The sequence below is a fragment of the Microcaecilia unicolor genome, chromosome 7 (genome assembly GCF_901765095.1).
Source record: "Microcaecilia unicolor chromosome 7, aMicUni1.1, whole genome shotgun sequence".
NCBI lineage: Eukaryota > Metazoa > Chordata > Amphibia > Gymnophiona > Siphonopidae > Microcaecilia > Microcaecilia unicolor.
In genome coordinates, this window is record NC_044037.1 from 265,879,390 (window position 1) to 265,898,225 (window position 18,836).

At 40.9% G+C, this 18,836-nt stretch overlaps 1 protein-coding gene across 1 annotated transcript in view; it reads right to left on the reverse strand.

Moving 5' to 3' along the window:
* Nucleotides 1–18,836, reverse strand: part of THSD7B (thrombospondin type 1 domain containing 7B) — a 595,317-nt gene that overhangs the window by 564,448 nt on the left and 12,033 nt on the right. Inside the window, exon 3 of the mRNA XM_030210867.1 lies at nt 6,685–6,933. Within this exon, the coding sequence (XP_030066727.1) occupies nt 6,685–6,933 (249 nt within the window). The remainder of the gene's footprint in view (nt 1–6,684; nt 6,934–18,836) is intronic.

An 18,836-nucleotide genomic window follows, 5' to 3' on the forward strand; every position in this document is an offset into this window, starting at 1 on the left:
CCAAACATCTCTAAAATCTGTTAGAATGCTGTGCTCCACCACATTTGCTACCTACCTCTTTGATTTTTATAAAAGAAGTACTTAATCCAACATGTAAACTCTTTTATATCTTATCACCAAATTCTGTAAAGTACAGTCAAAAAATGAGTTATACTGTTGCTCAAAGCAACCAGACATCTCTATGCTCATCAATGATTGGGTTGTAACCATGGTCACTCCATCCAGGTTACCCTAGTCTTCTCTGAAGCCTAATACCACAGTACCACTGCTATAAGGGTCATGGATCACCACTGTGCAGATTACCCCTGCTATCTCTTGGATGCCTGATGGAGACATAACACTGCTTAGGATTCTATCCACTGTGCCAAGAGTGGTACCTAACGCTATTCTACCAATCTGGCTGGATAAATATGTTTCCATATATAATCCATCATCCAGCCTTCCTACCTACCTTATGTTTTACCACAAAATTTTATAATAATCTAAATATCTTCTAAAACTGGTGAGCCTGTTATTAAAATATCTAGCCTCCTAGGTCCCCATTGATAGTACCAAGCCATCATCGACCTTCTGGTTGTTTTTTCAGGAGATGTAGCTTGAGACTGGATCATTGTAGGGGACCAGAAATATGGGACTTTGATTTGGGGAGCTGGGGTCGGGAGCAGATATTGGTTTGGGGATGTTTGACGCACCACCAAGGCATCCCTTTATTTTCTGTGGGTCTGTACCACGTCATATGTAGCATATGATTGAATGGGAGCACCCATGCTATCTGGCACTGCATGTAACGTGGTGCCTGTGCTGTGTTACCTAAGTGTCCTGTACAGTAAATGTAGGGTAGATTCAAGACCCACTCCCTGCTTTTGACACACAGACTTTGCATTTATTACATGTTAAATATTTGTGTTTATCGCGCAGTAATTAAATGCAAACTATTATAAATGAAATTACATATAATAAAGAAAAAGAAGTACCTTAATAGCATATAACAGGTCCACTATAGGGAGACCAGGACAGAAACTTGAGAGGAAATAAGTCAACATTAAACTAACAAAAAGTAGCAAAAAACACACTATGTTCCAGGAACATTTAGGTTTATAACAGATATAAATCTAAGATCTATACTCAAAGCTCCCTCCTACTATTAATAGAGGTGATTGTGGAGATCTGAAAAATATACTTTACAAAATGTAATTTGACTATACATTTGAATGGAGTTGGACAATTGCTTGACAGAAGTTATTTTTTTAATGTAATTTAAAAAAAAGTACAAGAAAAATCTTGATTAAGAAAATGGGAATACAATCAAAATAAATCAGTAAAATTAAATTACAAGGATACACATAACCTTGTCTTTCACTAATAGTCCACAGTAAATGAGAGGCTGAGTAGTATATCCAGGAGCCCTAGCATCTCTTCTTCTTAAGGGTCTACATTGGTTACCTATCATTTAAGCTCTGTGTTCTTGTTCATCAGATTCTTTATGGTATCTTACCATTTTATATAATAGATCTCAATAAGTTATCATCACTAAATGCCACCTCATCATCTAGAGAATATCTCATATTATATTTCCCAAGTTGAAAAAAACTTATCCTACAAAACTATCCATAATGCTAATTTTTCTTACTAAATTACCAAACTCATTACCCAAATATGTCAGACAATCAGTTGATTATATGTTGTTTAGAAGTTTACCTAAAGCCCACTTCTTTAGATGTGTTCAGCTAATACGATAACATTTTTTAAATAGCTGTATTCTTGTATTACTATTAATTGTCTTGCAATGCTTCTTAATTTGTTATGTAAACTGCATTGAACCTGAGCTTTCTTGGGAAAATGTGGGGTAGAAATGTCATAATACATAAATAAATAAAATAAGTGCAAAACTTACCACAGCTTAATAAAATGGCCCCTAATTGCTATAGCATGTAACTACAAGGGGATGTACATATGGGCAAAGAATAGAAGGGGCATGGGCATGTCTCCAATTAATGTGCACAACTTATAGAATAAATTACACAAGTTGCATGGCGCAGTTAGGTTAACCCACTTATGTCTGCCTTTGACCTGGCATAAATGGTTATGCCAATGCAGGTTTAAATATTCTATAAAGTAATCATGGTGCCCAGAGGCTGTTGCCCCATGCAGCATTGGAGCAACTGAATGGAGATGCCCTGGTATAGATTTTCCTCCTTATCCCCGGATTCTATATATGGTGCTTTGAACTGTGCATGCAAATTTGGATGCATGTCCATTTTGCACACACAACTTAATTGAATATCAAGCTAAATCAGTGTCGATAATTGAGCAATAAGAAGCAATTCTCAGAACTAATTGGCAATAATTAGAATGTATGTTTGAATCTTTTTAGTCATATTCTATAAAGAGGTGCACACAAATTCTAGTGTGTGGATTTAAAGAGGGTGTGGTCATAGGAGGAGCATGGGCGGGTCAGGGCGTTCCGAAGCGTATTGTCATAGAATTAGGGGGATCTGCCCCTAATTTACATTGGGGATTTATACCAGCTTTTCATTGGTGTAAATGGTCGCGCCTAAATGTAGTTGCAGTTCCTATACACCGTGCATAACTCTAAACATGGTTTATAGAACAGTGCTAAGCGCTATTTTTTTGTGTGCCTTTTATAGAATCTAGTTTTCAGTGCTGAAAATTTGTGCTAAGCTCCTGATTTTTTTTTTTTACCTGCCCTAAATCTACCCCTGTTTGTTACCCACTTTTCAGGCTCTTAAATTTAGGAATTTAGAGAAATTTTGACCATAAATCCAGACACTAGCCCTAATAAGCTTTCAAACAGGCCAATTTAAGAGCCTAATTCTTAGAGTTACCCTTTGAAAACTGACCTTAGTGTTTTTAGACATTTTTAATCTTAATCACTCCTATACTCATAGAAATCATTTTCATAGTAATAAAAAATACACAAAAAAATACAGCACAAACATTATTGGGTATCAGAATTTATTTGTATGCACTTAGCTCAAGATTGAGCCAGCTCAGCAACAGTGTTTAAATTAATACCTTGTGGTACAGAGCTTGAGTACACGGGGCAGGAAAAGGGGATGAGAGGAATAATACCCTAGTTTTGCAGACTGAATTAGAATAAAATGGGTTTTCTTTATGAAGCTGTGAAGTTTCATGAGGCAATGAGACGTGAAGTTTCATGAGGCAATGAGACATGGAGTTAGCAGCACCAGGCTAGGGGAGAAGCCTAGAGGAAGAGTGGAGACTGAGCAGGAGTCCAGCTGCTTTAATTACAGAGGCCTTTTCCAGGAGACCAGGTGCAATCAGCTCCCTTAAATACTTGACTCTCCTTACCTGCTGAGAGCAGGGTTTATAAAGAGGGGTTTCTTTTATTTTTTTTTTGGTGGTAGAAACAGCGAGACAGAGAGAAGGAAGGCAGCAGTCCCTAGGTTGAGTTGTTGTGGTTGAAACAGGATCCACAGGGACATTGAATACTAAGGAGATGGGCCCAGAAAGTTCTCACAGCCAGGGGTTTCAAGTAGAAACAGGTTGCTGTGGAGAAGGTCTCCTATTGTGTCAGCATTGCCTGAGTAGAGGGTGAAAATTTTTCTTGTGGAAACTTGGGTGTTAAAGACCTCTAGAGAGCAGGAATTGGTAGGAACTAGCAGCAAGCTTCATGAAGAGGGGTTAGTCTTAGTCTAAACCTTCTTGAGAGCATATTCCTGCTAGGAAGAGGGGAGGGGTGGGAAGCTAGCATGCGGTATGGATGTTGGAGAGTCTTCAAAGCTCAGAAAAAGAAGGACTTAAGCATCAAGTAGCTAGAAATGTTATGGTGCTAAGCTGTATGATAAATAAAAGTGATGATCAGTTATAGCCTCCCCATGCAAATAACAGTTATAAAGAAAATCAAAAGTTACAAAGAAGCTAGCTCTATAATTTGTTATTTATTTTTGTTACATTTTGTAACCTGCGCTTTCCAACTCATGGCAGGCTCAATGCGGCAGGCAATGGAGGGTTAAGTGACTTGCCCAGAGTCACAAGGAGCTGCCTGTGCCGGGAATTGAACTTAGTTCCTCAGTTCCCCAGGACCAAAGTCCACCGCCCTAACCACTAGGCCACTCCTCCAGAGGGAGAAAAAGAAAAGCTGGGGGGAGACCTGTATAGGGAAGAGCTGGGACTCTGAATCTAGTTTTAGGTAAAAATCTGCTGTAACCTGAAAGGGGGCAAGGTGTTACAATTTCGGTCTTTAGTATCTTGTCAGGGGAAAATTCCTAAAGAAAAGTATCACATTTTGTTATTTGGAGTTTATGTTAAAATAAAGTGGAAGCCTGAAGGAGGTTAACCTCGGCCGGAGTCATTCTTGCAACTGCCCTAGTAAGAGAGCAGCTAAAGAGGTGTGAGTGTTTCTTGTTTCCACGACCAGAAGGAGATACCCTGGCCGCAATACATGACAACCTATATTGATTGACGATGAATATAAATTCAGAGGCAATTCTATAAAGGAGCACCTATTTTTAAATGCTAAGCAGGTATCTATTTGGAGCCTGGTCAATAAAAATAGGTTCCTTTATAGAATATTACATAGGCAGCGGAATGGGGTGCGTTACCAGGGTCATGACCCTACCAGTATTTTGATCAACAAAGCATCAACAGTTTGAGAGCTTGGACATATATTGGTATGTTTGGCCCCTCCAACCAAAAAAGTGTTTCACAGCACCTGGACTACTAGAATAACCAGGTTATATGTGTGTATGAATTTGGGCAGAAGCACTTACTCCGGTCATAGAACTAATATAAATAATTACTCCTAGACTGGGGAGATATGCACATAACTTCTAGTGTGCTTATAAATTATAGGTGCATGTATGATCCCTGCCCACACTTTACCCAGACTGCACTCATGTGAATACCCACCTGTACCATCAAAATATGAAATTTACAGAATAGCGTGTAGCCAGATTATTATTACTTACACATGTATGTAAATAATAATAATCCGGCTACACACATAGAATTGATCCTGCCGTGGGGTCATCAAACACTACTATCTATTTAGTTTAGTATACCTTATCCAGACCTGCCCTCTTTCTGTTACTTTTGTAGATGGATAGAATTGGGCTATTCAGATGAATTTGTGGCCTGATATTATCCAGATAAGGGTTGAGAATTCATGGATATATAAATTATACATGTACTGGTCACCAGTAAATGTATAATTTCATTTGAATAGCAACCTAATTATATGTTATTCTCTTAAGCAAATGCTTTGTCTTCATATGTAATCTTGTATGTCAATTTCAGAGATGGGGCCTGTGTCATGCACTGCCACTATCAATACATGGTATAAGCAGATATGGCTATATCTATCACATAAAATGATGATCTTTAACCTGGAATATGGAGGAATTAATGGTAAGGGTCACGTTACCCATTTTTAGGGTTTTAGGGGGTACAGCAGATAGAAAACATGGAGTGTCCACACTGTGAAACCCAGCCTAGGCCTGTGGACAACAGAAGATCACCATGAGCCAGAATCCATTTTCATTTCTAACATATTCCATTTTGATTATGAAACAAACCCAGAGATTGTTTGTCTGTGCTTTAGAGATGCCTGCCTATAGGGAAATGACAGCACATGAGAATAGAACATTGGACATTAGACAGAGACACTGAGGCTTTGACAGTGAAGGATTTTTGTTCTCTAGAAAGGGGGGGGGGGGGGGGGTTAAAGACATGAGTCCAGTAACAGCAATTCCACTAGTCAATGCGAGACCCCAGCCCCTCCCCCAGGGCCCAACTACGGACAACTGATGACCTAAACACAGCCCAACAATGGTGCCCCTTGACTCTTCCATTGCTTAACAAACAAGACATTAACTCCCCCTGTTTACTAAGCAACGTGACAGTGCCGACACAATCTGTTCAAAGTGAATGGGCTGTGTTGGCATTAGCGCACAGCAGACGCTAGGACAGCTTAGTAAATAGGGGGGTAACATTCAGTAAATGCTGAGAAATATCATTATTGTACGAAACAAAAAAATTGTATATATTTATAATAGAAAAAAAATGAAATTCATCATGTTGGATAATGGGTGTCGCAGACTGCAATTAAAATGTGAAGGGCACGTTAGCTAGGGTAAAATACTCCATGGTGCCCCCTTTCCCTTGGTGCCCTAAGCACATGCTTATTTTGCTTAATGGTTAATCCAAGGCTGTTCCCCCCCCCCCCCCCCCCCCCCCCCCAATAGTTTTGATATCATAATATAATAAGACTGGTTCATTAAGAGAGGATTTAGCTTCCCCCTCCCCCTCGTGAACTTGCATGAGTTTTTTGGATCAGAACTCCTCATGAATACATCACTCAGAGCAAAGCATGAGATCTAATTAGTCCAGCCTCCATTGAATATAGACAAGTGCCATGGAAATCAGCTATTCAGAACAGAAGAGGTGACATCAGAGCAGAAGAAGCAAGAGAGAGAATGACTATAAAGAAGTAGAAGAGAAGATGCCTCTGGGAACAATGGCATGAAGGGAACTTTGCAGTTTTGGAACTTGGATGAGAATATATATTTCGGTTTCCTGGAAGAGTAATTCCCATAGTTGTGTCCTCATTATCCAAAACCCTCTTCGATAGTCTGAACCTTCTTAGACAAGTATGCTTCCTCCCCCTAGTAAAAACAATTTTCTACAGATGAAAGTGGCTACCTTGGACATGGTGGCAGAAGTTCTCCTCCAATGTTGCAGGCTTCCTTTTCTTCTAGTGGTGGGCATTCCTTTCCACCTCCTACAGCAAGATGTGTCACATTCCTGCTTCTGCTTCTGAATCCTGGGGTGAGATCTCCTGACTGGCAAGTCTTTGAGCAAAGGCTCCACGCAGACCAATCTGACACTTCACCGTCTTTTGGCATAACACAGGACTGAAAGGTCAGAGGAGCATTGCCCTGTGTGCAAATACTGCAACATTAAGAGAAATCAGTATAAATACGTACAGTATTAAGGATGTGCATTAATTAGAAGACAATTTAAATTTTACTACTATTTTAAGCTATTTTATTTATTTAGGTGAAGAACAAAACATAAATAAAAACCATAAAGCAATTAAAATAATAAAACAGTACAAATAAAAAATATATGTAAAAGGAGTAAGTCCATAAAGTTTTACACCAATTTGGCACTCTACTGGCACATGCTGAGCTCTAATTCTATAATGGGATCTAGGCATAAGGCAGCAATGTAGAGTGTTATCAGTTACACCTACCATAGACAGGGCTTTTTTTGAGGGGGTACTCGGGGGGCACCTTTTCCATTATCTGCTAAAATTGACCCATGAACCTCAAGTTTTAAAGAAAGAGCTCAGGCTCTACACACCAATTCTGCCTTGTCATAGTCTCTGTGACTAGTTGCAGGGGGCCTGGCTATTGTGGGGTGGGTCCCCTCAGTGATCATTCCACCCCTGAAGGGTAGCCTGGCATTTGAGTACTGGCACCTTTTTCACTCGAAAAACGCACTGACCATAGACACAGTCCTCCCAATATTCAAAGCTATATAACTGGCAGGATAAGGCCACTGACCAATTAAATAGCATATTGGCACCTAACTAGCATGAGATAAATGGCTATATCGCGCAACATAGTTGGTTAGGCAGTGCTTAACTGGCTATATTCAGCAGTTAAAATAGGCCGCATAAATAGCAGGCCTATCTTTGACTGCTAAAAAGTTATCTGGCTACCCCCGGATTCTACATAGCGTACCTAGAGGTTCGTACCGAAATCCAAACGTTATTCTAGAACAAAGCGTGTAACTTAATTGGCATCACAAGCCAATTAGCATTGATAACAAGCAATAATGAGAACTAATTGGCAATAACTGCAATTTACGTGAACACGTCACTAAGCGTATTCTGTAATGTAGTGCGCCTAATTTCTAAAGCGTGCCAGCAAAAGGAGGTGTGGTTATGGGCGGGGAAATGGGAATTTCGTGGGCATTCCAAAATTTATGCACGTAGTTATAGAATGTGGCCCAATGCACCTAAATCTACGTGCTGAGATTTACGCCATGTTTTCATTGGCATACATGAATGCACATAGTTGTAGGCGCTGGGATATCAACAAAGCGTTTTCTGTATACCGTGCCTAAATCTAGGCACTTTTTATAGAATACGCTTGGGTGGAAATGTTTTCTGCGCAGATTTTTAATATAGAATTCCCCCCTTAATGCTGAATATCGGCTTAACCTAACTTTTTAATGATTTAAAAAAAAACACGGATAGTCAATGCTGGTCACTGAAAATGGCCCAGCACTGACTATCTGGGTTTAACGTCGGCAGCAGACAGCAAAAATATTGCCCGCTGCCGGCTGAATATCGGGCCCAGTGTAACTGGTGGCACATTAGTATGGCAGAGTCACATGTAAATGGAGTGGAAGAGTAGCCTAGTGGTTAGAGTGGTGGACTTTGGTCCTGGGGAACTGGGTTCAATTCCCACTGCAGGCACAGGCAGCTCCTTGTGACTCTGGGCAAGTCACTTAACCCTCCATTACTCCAGGTACAAATAAGTACCTAAGCCACATTGAGCCTGCCATGAGTGGGAAAGCACAGGGTACAAATAAAAAAATAAATTACAGGATTCTGTAAGTTATGTGTATCAATTGGTGCCCACATATCCTCTGCCCATTAGTATACCACCTAGCACTGATTAGCACATAAATATGCCTACCTGCCAATTTTTCTTGGCAGTGATACAAGTACGTGGCATGCAACTGTAGGAGCCAATTTATATAACTGCCTCCAAAATATTTCTATACTAAAACATCTCCAAAGATATTGCAAATTCGAGCATATATTGTGTAGACTCACAAAACACCAAATACCATTGTAAAAAAACTGAAATCATTCTATCAAATAGAATAAGGTTTGAGCTTCATTTCAACTAACTCTAACCTCTGTAAAGAAATGATAATCTGTGTATTGCTAACCCAAGTCAAAAGAATACCTGTGAAAACAAAATACAGCTGAGGCAGTTAACAGTCTAAGAGGCCCTGTTACTAAGATGTGTTATGAAATGGGCATAATGTCCTTAAAATAGGACTTTCTTCTTTTTTTATTTTTTTGCATTACAGAGCGTGACTTGCAAAAATATTAATGCGGGAGCTCTTAGTGAACGCTCTAGAAGGATAATGTTTCCACGCCCATTCCCCACCCGTGACACACCTACTCCTAAAATATATTTTTAAAAAATAATGCATGATTAGGACTCATTGACAGGCAATTTACTGCAAAACACTTTTAACACTTTGACACATTTTGCAGTAAGCTTTCTATCCCACGTTACATGTGTTAGCACTTTAATGCAATGTCATATAAAGGCCTCTAAGACTGCTGAACAAACTGTTCCATTCAGTTGGGGAAACTATGGAAAATGCACAGCTTCTGCATTCAGAAAATGAATTTTGGATATAGATAGAATGGTAAGCAATTGCCTATAGTTCTTTAAAACAGGATAAATACGCAGAACTTTATGCACTAAAAGCTAAATCTTAAACTTAATACTATGGACAATGTGAATGTCAGCACCCAGAAACAAGATACTATACATATTGGAACAAAGAGGCTCCAATGAGAAGCCTAATGGCAGCATTTTATACAGTCCACAGTACTATAATACAGGCTTGTGGAAGTCCTAAATAAAAGAAATGTAATAGTCCAACTTGAATGGAATGAGTTTCGGCCTGCTTATCCGACATTGCTGCATGGATGTCCAACTGCCACCTGAAACTGAACATGGCCAAGACCGAGCTTATCGTCTTTCCACCAAAACCCACCTCTCCTCTTCCTCCGCTCTCGATCTCAGTAGATAACACCCTCATCCTCCCCGTCTCATCCGCCCGCAACCTCGGAGTCTTCGACTCCTCCCTCTCCTTCTCTGCCCATATCCAGCAGACAGCCAAGACCTGTCACTTCTTCCTCTTTAACATCAGCAAAATTCGCCCTTTCCTCTCTGAGCACACCACCCGAACTCTTATCCACGCTCTCATTACCTCTCGCCTTGACTACTGCAACCTACTCCTCACTGGCCTCCCACTTAACCATCTATCCCCCCTTCAATCCATTCAGAATTCTGCTGCAAGTCTTATATTCCGCCTGAACCGATATACTCATATCACCCCTCTCCTCAGGTCACTTCACTGGCTTCCGATCAGATACCGCAAACAGTTCAAGCTTCTCCTTCTTACCTACAAATGCACTCAGTCTGCAGCCCCTCATTACCTCTCTACCCTCATCTCCCCTTATGTTCCCGCCTGAAACCTCCGCTCACAGGACAAATCCCTCCTCTCAGTACCCTTCTCCACCACCGCCAATTCCAGGCACCGCCTATTCTGCCTTGCCTCACCCTATGTTTGGAATAAACTTCCTGAGCCCTTACGCCAAGCCCCCTCCCTACCCATCTTCAAATCCTTTACAAATGTTAAATAGTAGTAGTAGTGAATGGAATGAGACTTTGTAAAACTGTTCTAAATTCAGTAGATGACAGCATAGTATTAACCTGAAAAAAAGAGAGACAGAATCCCAGCATGAATCTGTAATTTCATCGTCAGCTGGCAGTCCAAAAAAACTCCAAGCCTACATACTTAGGATAAAATAACAATCTGAGTTCACTGGACTTGGACAGATGAGGGAAGACTGGGGCAATAAATCACCTTACCACCATAATACAAGTTTTTGAGAGATGTGGATATCGGTTTTAGAAAGCATATACAAATCAAATTGAGACATCCAGGTCATACAGTCTGTTCTAAAATACATGGTGAAATGGACGTTTATGCATTGGTTACATGTGATAGGAGAATCCATCTAAAATATAAGAGGTCAGCATGGGCACATACAGTTTTTGTTACTGGAGGATGTGGTAACGGCGATTAGCATATCTGGGTTTAAAAAAGGTTTGGACAAGTTCCTGGAGGAAAAGTCTATAGTCGGTTACTGAGATGGACATGGGCAAAGCCACTGCTTGCCCTGGGATTGGTAGCATTGAATGGTGCTACTAACTGGGTTTCTGCCAGGTACATGTGACCTGGATTGGCCACTGCTGGAAGCAGGATACTGGGCTAGATGGACCATTGGTATGACCCAGTATGGCTATTCTTATGTTTTAATATAAAACGTTTATGTGCCAGAACATAAATGATGCCAGCTAATTTAGCAAAAAATGTTTATTTTTTCTAAAGCTGTCACACAGCTTGATATCTCTTGCCAGATTTGCTTTTGGGGGCAGGCAGAGGAATCAACCACTGAGAAATTAAGAAGGTGAATTCCTCTAATTATTCCAGAGGAGCACTGCTAATAGGAGAAATTTTCTGAAATCTAGATGCCTTGAGTATCTGGTGTAAATCTCAGTAGTGACCTTTTTGAATACAGACATGCATTCTGCTTCTGAAATATTGAGGAGCTCATTTTTGAAAGATAAAAACCTTCAAAAAATGGCAGAAAGAGGCAGATGGGTGTTTTCTCTTAAAAATGTCCAAATCGATATTTTCTAAACTAATTTTTAAGATGTTTTTCTATGCACTTTGTCTAAATCTCAAGGGGGAATGTTGGAGATGAGTTTTGGGTAGAACTAGGGCAAGCTTACGATTTGGACATTTTTCTCCGATAGAGCATTGTAAAAAAGTCCAGGGCAAAAAAAAAGTAGAATGTTTTTGGCTAGATCTGATTCAATAAAGACTAAGTGCCAAAAGGGTGCTCAAACTGACCAGATGATCACTGGAGGAGTAAAGGCATGACCCCCCCTTAATCCCCTTGTGGTCACTGACCCCCCCTTCCCCTCTAAGAAATGAAAATGATAGTACATACAAGGCTCTATGACACCTGCAGATATAATGGCCATTCCCCTTACAGCAGCAAGCAGATCCCTGGAGTAGCCTAGTGGTTGGTGCAATGAACTGTAGTGAAGGGTATCCAGGTCCATATCCCACTCTACCTAGTATACTTGTGGTGGAAAGTGTGAGCACCCCAAAAAATACAAAATACCTACTGAATCTACATATAGGTGACACCTGCAGGCATAAGACTAGATTCTATATAGCACGCCTAAAAACTTAGCGCCAAAATGAAATATGCCTAGGCTTATTCTATAAAGCACAACTAAATTTAGGCATATTTTATAGAATAAGCCTAAATATCTGCGTGGTTTATAGAATACGAGGATCATCATTTGCATGATTAAATTTAGTAAGGGGCACTGACACCAAGTAAAACATGGTATAAATGTGACGCCTAAATTATATGGCGACCAGATGTATTCTATAACCACATGCATAGATTTTAGAAATGCCCATTCCGTGTTCATGAACACATTCCTTGTTCAACGATGTGACTTAAAATTTAAGCACATCACTTTATAGAATACGCTTAGACAGTTCTATGCATAAATTCTAATTAATGCCAATTAGTGTCAATAATCGATTGCTAAGTGGCAATTATCGGTGCTAATTGGTTTGTATACTAATTAAGTTGAGCATGTGAAAATCCAAAATATGACTGCATTTGCGTGCGTAACTTAAGTTGCTCTATATAGAATCGAGGGGATAAGGGCTATTGTAGTAGTGTACAGTTGGGTAGAGTACATTTTTTACATAAGTACATAAGTATTGCCACACTGGGACAGACCAAAGGTCCATCAAGCCCAGCATCCTGTTTCCAACAGTGGCCAATCCAGGTCACAAATATCTGGCAAGATCCTGAAAAAGTTCAATATATTTTATGCTGTTTATCCCAGAAATAAGCAGTGGATTTTCCCCAAGTCAATTTAATAATGGTCTATTGACTTTTCCTTTAGGAAGCCGTGTCGACCTTTTTAAAACTCTGCTAAGCTAACTGCCTTTACCACATTCTCTGGCAACGAATTCCAGGGTTTAATTACACATTTGCTATTCCCGGAGAGCTCGCCATACAATATATGGGGGTTATAATGTGATATGTACCTGAGACCTTTTATGTGAAATTCACTGCAGTGCCCCATAGGCTTCCCTACTGCTCTGCTGGGATGTCTGTGTGGACAGTCTAGTAGGACTGCTGGCACCCATATATCTTAATGCCGTGTTTTTGTGCATTTTTCCCTTGGGCAATTTTTGTTTGAAAACAACCCTAAAAGAAAGACACACTAAGTACAAAAAAAAACATCTAAAATAAGGTGATTTTTGAACCAAAATGATAAATGTTTTCCTGGTTGGAATATGACCATGTTTGGCACTGGATTTTGGGACATTTTTTTGCAAAACGTCCAAAATCAGATTTGGACGTTATATCGAAAAAGCCACTTTTATTTTTGAAGCTCACTTTAGTCCTGCTTAGAAAACACCTGCACCACACATCCCTTGCCATATATATGTTTTACAGTTTTAGGTATGTAGGTTCGCATCCCACTGCCAAAAATTCAGTACGGAAGTAGCCCCTAACATTCAGCGCCATTTATAGAATTTTTTTCCTAAACATTTGCATGTATCTCATATTTCTTAAATTAGGTTATAATGTTTTTCACTACACATCACCACTAGAAGGCCATTCCATAGATACATTACCTTTTCCATCAAGAAATACATTATTAGGTTATTCCTGAGTCTACACCTTTGAATCTAAAACTATCTATAAATGTGCATATGTAAATGCAGCACTTTAGCATGTAACTTACAATATTCTGTAACTTACACTCATAAGTGGGATTTATACTGAGGAAGGGAAAAACATCTTCAAACAGTGACTACTTCCACTGAATTTCTTAAAGGACCTTTTTATGGTCCAGGGCATACTATTTAGTACATTGTCAGCCTTCACTTTGTTTCCTAAAACTCTTAATAATATCTATTAGCTAATATTTATAGTCTACAATTGGTTAAACACTCTGTAGCTCATGAATCACATTTAGGTGATCACATTACTTAAATCTTAACAGAGCCTTACTTACTATTCATTCAATATCATTTCAATAAAAGTAATTTCACTTTTAGTATGTGGATAGATTTTATTTTCTCTTCCTCAATTATCATTTTGAACTTCTTGTATGCTACTTAACCTTTAATTAATAAACCATTATACAAGATTATACAGTCAGTAATTTTAGTTGCTGAAACTCATTTTAACAGTCAATTGGCATGCATTAATTTGTCTGAACATTTGTAAATGGTTCAATTAAATGGACCTTGGTTGTATCACAGATCTGTCAGACTTAAAGCTAAGCAACTATACACACTAAAGTACTTAATTGCCTCAGTCATTAGGATGTTGTTCATGCTCAGGTCCTCAGATTGCTCTGAGAGAAAAGGACATTCTCTGGGGTCTGTTTGAAGTAGTCCCCCCCCCCCCCCCCCCTTAGAATCAAAATTATATAGAGAGAAGAAAGGTCCCAAGTAACTTTCTTTCTGAGAAGTTCTAAGAGAAGACAACATTCTCTGGGTAAGTAAACATTATTTTCCTCTGTGCTTTGGTGATTTAAAAATTGAGATTTAAAAGAGGAATTGTAGGTTTACTGATTAAGACAGTTTTTGATTTAAAAAAAATCAAACTTTATTAACTAGTCTCCATAGTTCCATAGTATAAAACACTTTCCCTGTAGTTTTAAAATGTAAATTTCTGCCACAGCCTACAGCATTATCAGATATCATCTAGAAGGCACAGCAAGGCCTAGTTCAGTCTTCATTCTTGCTCACCCCTAGCACATCTCTTCATTGAGGGCCCCTTTTACCAAGCTGCGGCAAAAAGGGGCCAGTGCTGGTGTCGGCACATGTTTTACATGCACGCCGAGGCCTCCTTTTACCGCAGCTGGTAAAAGGGAAGGTCTCGCATTTCTGCAGGAAATGGACGGTTGGCAAGTAAAGCACTTGCGGAGTAGCCATTTCAGGGGGACCCCTTACCACCACCCATTGAGGTGGCGGTAAGGGCTCCAGCGCTAACCCGGCAGTAACCGGGCAGTGATTACCACCAGGTACATCCACGCTACAAAAATAAACACATTTTTGTAGCGCCGGAAATGACGGCACGGTAGGGGTGGGAAGTACCACTGGGCTGCTGCAGTAGCCTGGTGGTACTTCCATTACAGCGAGCGGTAAGCCCGCATTGGGCTTACCACCGCTTAGCAAAAAGAACCCTTATAGTCTTAACTTATAGTCAGTTATTCTAGTTACGATAGCAAGAGGGAAGTTTTCATTACAGAGTTTTAATTACATTTAATCACTTTGGGCCCTGTTTACTAAGCCATGCTGTAGGCGTGCAAACTTTTTAGCACAAACTAAAAATTAGCGTGTGCTAATGCTAGAGACACCCATAGGAATATAATGGGTGTCTCTATCATTAGCACGTGATAAAAAGTTAGAATGCCTACAGCGCAGCTTAGTAAATAGGGCCCTTTCTGAGAAGCAAACACTAAATAAATCACACAATATACCATACAATCTTAAGGCTCTTTATATTAATCTATTATCTGTAGTTTCTTAAGAAGTTTTATTAAATAACTCAATAATATTAAGATGCAGACAGCAGTCCAGCAGTGAGAGGGGTGCTATCCAGTCTTTTGCATTAAGTGTCACATATGATTATCAACCAGTTGGCGAGATATGTATGTGCTTGATGAATAGAGCTCCTAACTCTCAGAGAATGAGTCTGTTCTCTTGAGGCTAGAGCAGCAGACATGGAGGAGCTGAGGAACATAGAGAAGTAAATAGAGGAGACGCCTACAGGGACATTGTTGAGAAGTCCCTCCTCCAGTCTGGTAGGCGATGTGCTGCCTTGGAGGAGGGAGGTCTCCTAAAATGAGAGCATTACCCTGGTGATGTAGGAAGTAATCTAGTAGCCAGCACCTGCCCACCAGGGGATGCAATATTCTCTCACCTAGATTACTGCAACCTGCTTCTCACCGGCCTCCCACTTAGCCATCTCTCTCTCTTCTTCAATCAGTCCAAAACTTTGCTGCGAGACTCATTTTCCTCCAAAGTCACTATGCTCACATTAGCCCTCTCCTCAAGTCACTTCACTGGCTCCCTATCCGTTTTCGCATTCAATTCAAACTTCTCTTATTGACCTATAAGTGCATTCACTCTGCCGCTCCCCAGTATCTCTCCAATCTTTTCTCTCCCTAAACCCCCCCTTGGATACTCCGCTCTGTAGATAAATCTCTCTTGTCTGTCCCCTTCTCCTCTACTGCTAATTCCAGACTCCGTTCCTTTTATCTCGCTGCACCTCACGCCTGGAATAGACTTCCCGAGCCTGTATGTCCAGCCCCATCTTTGGCCGTTTTCAAGTCCAGGCTAAAATCCCACCTATTTGACACTGCTGTTGACTCCTAAGCTTTACTCACTTGCCCTGTACCCCACCTCTTTAATTCCCTTGCCTCTTAATTGTTCTGTCTGTTTGCCTGTCTTATTTAGATTGTGAGCTCTTTGAGCAGGGACTGTCTTTTCATGTATGGTGTACAGTGCTGCGTATGCCTTGTAGCGCTATAGAAGTGATAAATAATAGTAGTAGTGGTAGTAGGATGTGTCTCCAGGAGCTTCTGCCCAGGAGGGAAGGGTTAGGACAGCTGTTGTAGTTGGTCGATCATTAGGAATGTAGATAGCTGGGTGGCTGGTGGATGTGAGGATCATCTGGTCACTGGAATTTTGCTATTCTTTGGGATTCTGCCAGATAATTGTGACCTGAATTAGCTACTGATGGAAGCAGGATACTGGGCTAGAAGGGCCATTGGTCTGACTAGTATGGCTATTCTTGCCTGCCTGGTGCAAAGGTAGTGGACCTCATGCATCACCTAGATAGTGCTGGGAAGGAGTCGGCTGTCTTGGTACATATGGGTACCAATGACATAGGAAAATGTGGAAGGGAGGTTCTGAAAGCCAAATTTAGGCTCTTGGATACATCCATTCTAACCAGATAACCTCAAGTCCCATCCCTGGCCCTCCCCGGCACTGCCCTAATAGTACTAAGGAGGTCAGATGAAATATTTGACTCCATTATCTGGTTAGTGCCACTGAATATTCTACTGGCTGGCACTGATAGGGTTAGCAGCACCTGCTAACAGGATAAATGGGAAAGAGAAAGGGAAATACAGGATAAATGGGAAAGGGAAATGGGACTTGATATACCACCTTTCGGAGGTTTTTGCAACTACATTCAAAGCAGTTTACATATATTCAGTTACTTATTTTGTACCAGGGGCAATGGAGGGTTAAGTGACTTGCCCAGAGTCACAAGGAGCTGCAGTGGGAATTGAACTCAGTTCCCTAGTTTTCTGAAGGAAAGGTTCATAATTTGCTATTAAGATAGACATAGGGGAAGCCAATGTTGGCTCTGGGATCAGTAGCATGGAAGTTTGCTATTCTTTGGGATTCTGCCAGATTATTGTGACCTGAATTGGCTACTGATGGAAGCAGGATACTGGGCTAGAAGAACCATTGGTCTGACTAGTATGGCTATTCTTATGAGCGATACACAGAGCCAGATTAACAGTATATTAGGTCCAAGGCATACATAGCTTTATGGGCCCCTTACCATGGACCTCCATTTACTTCCAACCCCCACCCCAAAATCATATTCACTTTCCCTGCCACTCCTTCCCTCAACATTTCACCTCTCCAGAAATAGCAGAGAAAAGTGATGAGGCTAACTATGGGCATGGTAGCAGTATAGTTTGCGAGAGATCAAGGGGACTATACAAGCACATTCTTTGAATGGAGTGGCTTAATGGTTAGAGCTGGAGAGCTGCCAAGTTATTCAGTGCCAGGAAGGAGATTTTAGATCAATCTTGGATTTCTGGCAACCTTATGCTGGGGCATTATGGAACCTGTAGTACTGATTTCAATAGGTAGAATCAGGAACTACCTAGCAGGATTGTAGGTTCAAAAACAGGACTAGCCAAAAAGTTCTCCCTCCTAGAACTGGCTAGCTCGGCAGCTCTGCAGCAGTGGGCTGAGCACCAGGGAGGTTGGGCAAGTCATTTCCACCTTACTATTTAACATTACTACTATTTAACATTTCTAAAGTGCTACTAGGGTTACGCAGCACTGTACAATTTAACATAGAAGGACAGTCCCTGCTCAAAGAGCATACAATCTAAAGGACAAATGTACAGTCAGTCAAGTAGGGGCAGTCAAATTGGGGCAGTCTAGATTTCCTGAAAGGTATAAAGGTTAGGTGCCGAAAGCAACATTGAAGAGGTGGGTTTGAGCAAGGATTTGAAGATGGGTAGGGAGGGGGCTTGGCGTAAGGGCTCAGGAAGTTTATTCCAAGCATAGGGTGAGGCGAGGCAGAATGGGTGGAGCCTGGAGTTGGTGGTGGTAGAGAAGGGTACTGAGAGGAGGGATTTGTCGTGTGAGCGGAGGTTTCGGGCGGGAACGTAAGGGGAGATGAGGGTAGAGAGGTAATGAGGGGCTGCAGACTGAGTGCATTTGTAGGTAAGAAGGAGAAGCTTGAACTGTATACGGTATCTGATCGGAAGCCAGTGAAGTAACCTGAGGAGAGGGGTGGAGGAGTGGCCTAGTGGTTAGGGTGGTGGACTTTGGTCCTGGGGAACTGAGTTCGATTCCCGGCACAGGCAGCTCCTTGTGACTCTGGGCAAGTCACTTAACCCTCCATTGCCCGCCGCATTGAGCCTGCCATGAGTGGGAAAGCGCGGGGTACAAATGTAACAAAAATAAATATGAGTATATCGGTTCTGGCAGAATATAAGACGTGCAGCAGAGTTCTGAATGGATTGAAGGGGGGATAGATGGTTAAGTGGGCCTTCCACTGCCTTTGGTACAAAGTCGAGATGCCAAGGGTGGGGGCTACCCCAAAGAATGAGATTTACAGGCAGTATGTCTGAAGTGTAAATTTACAA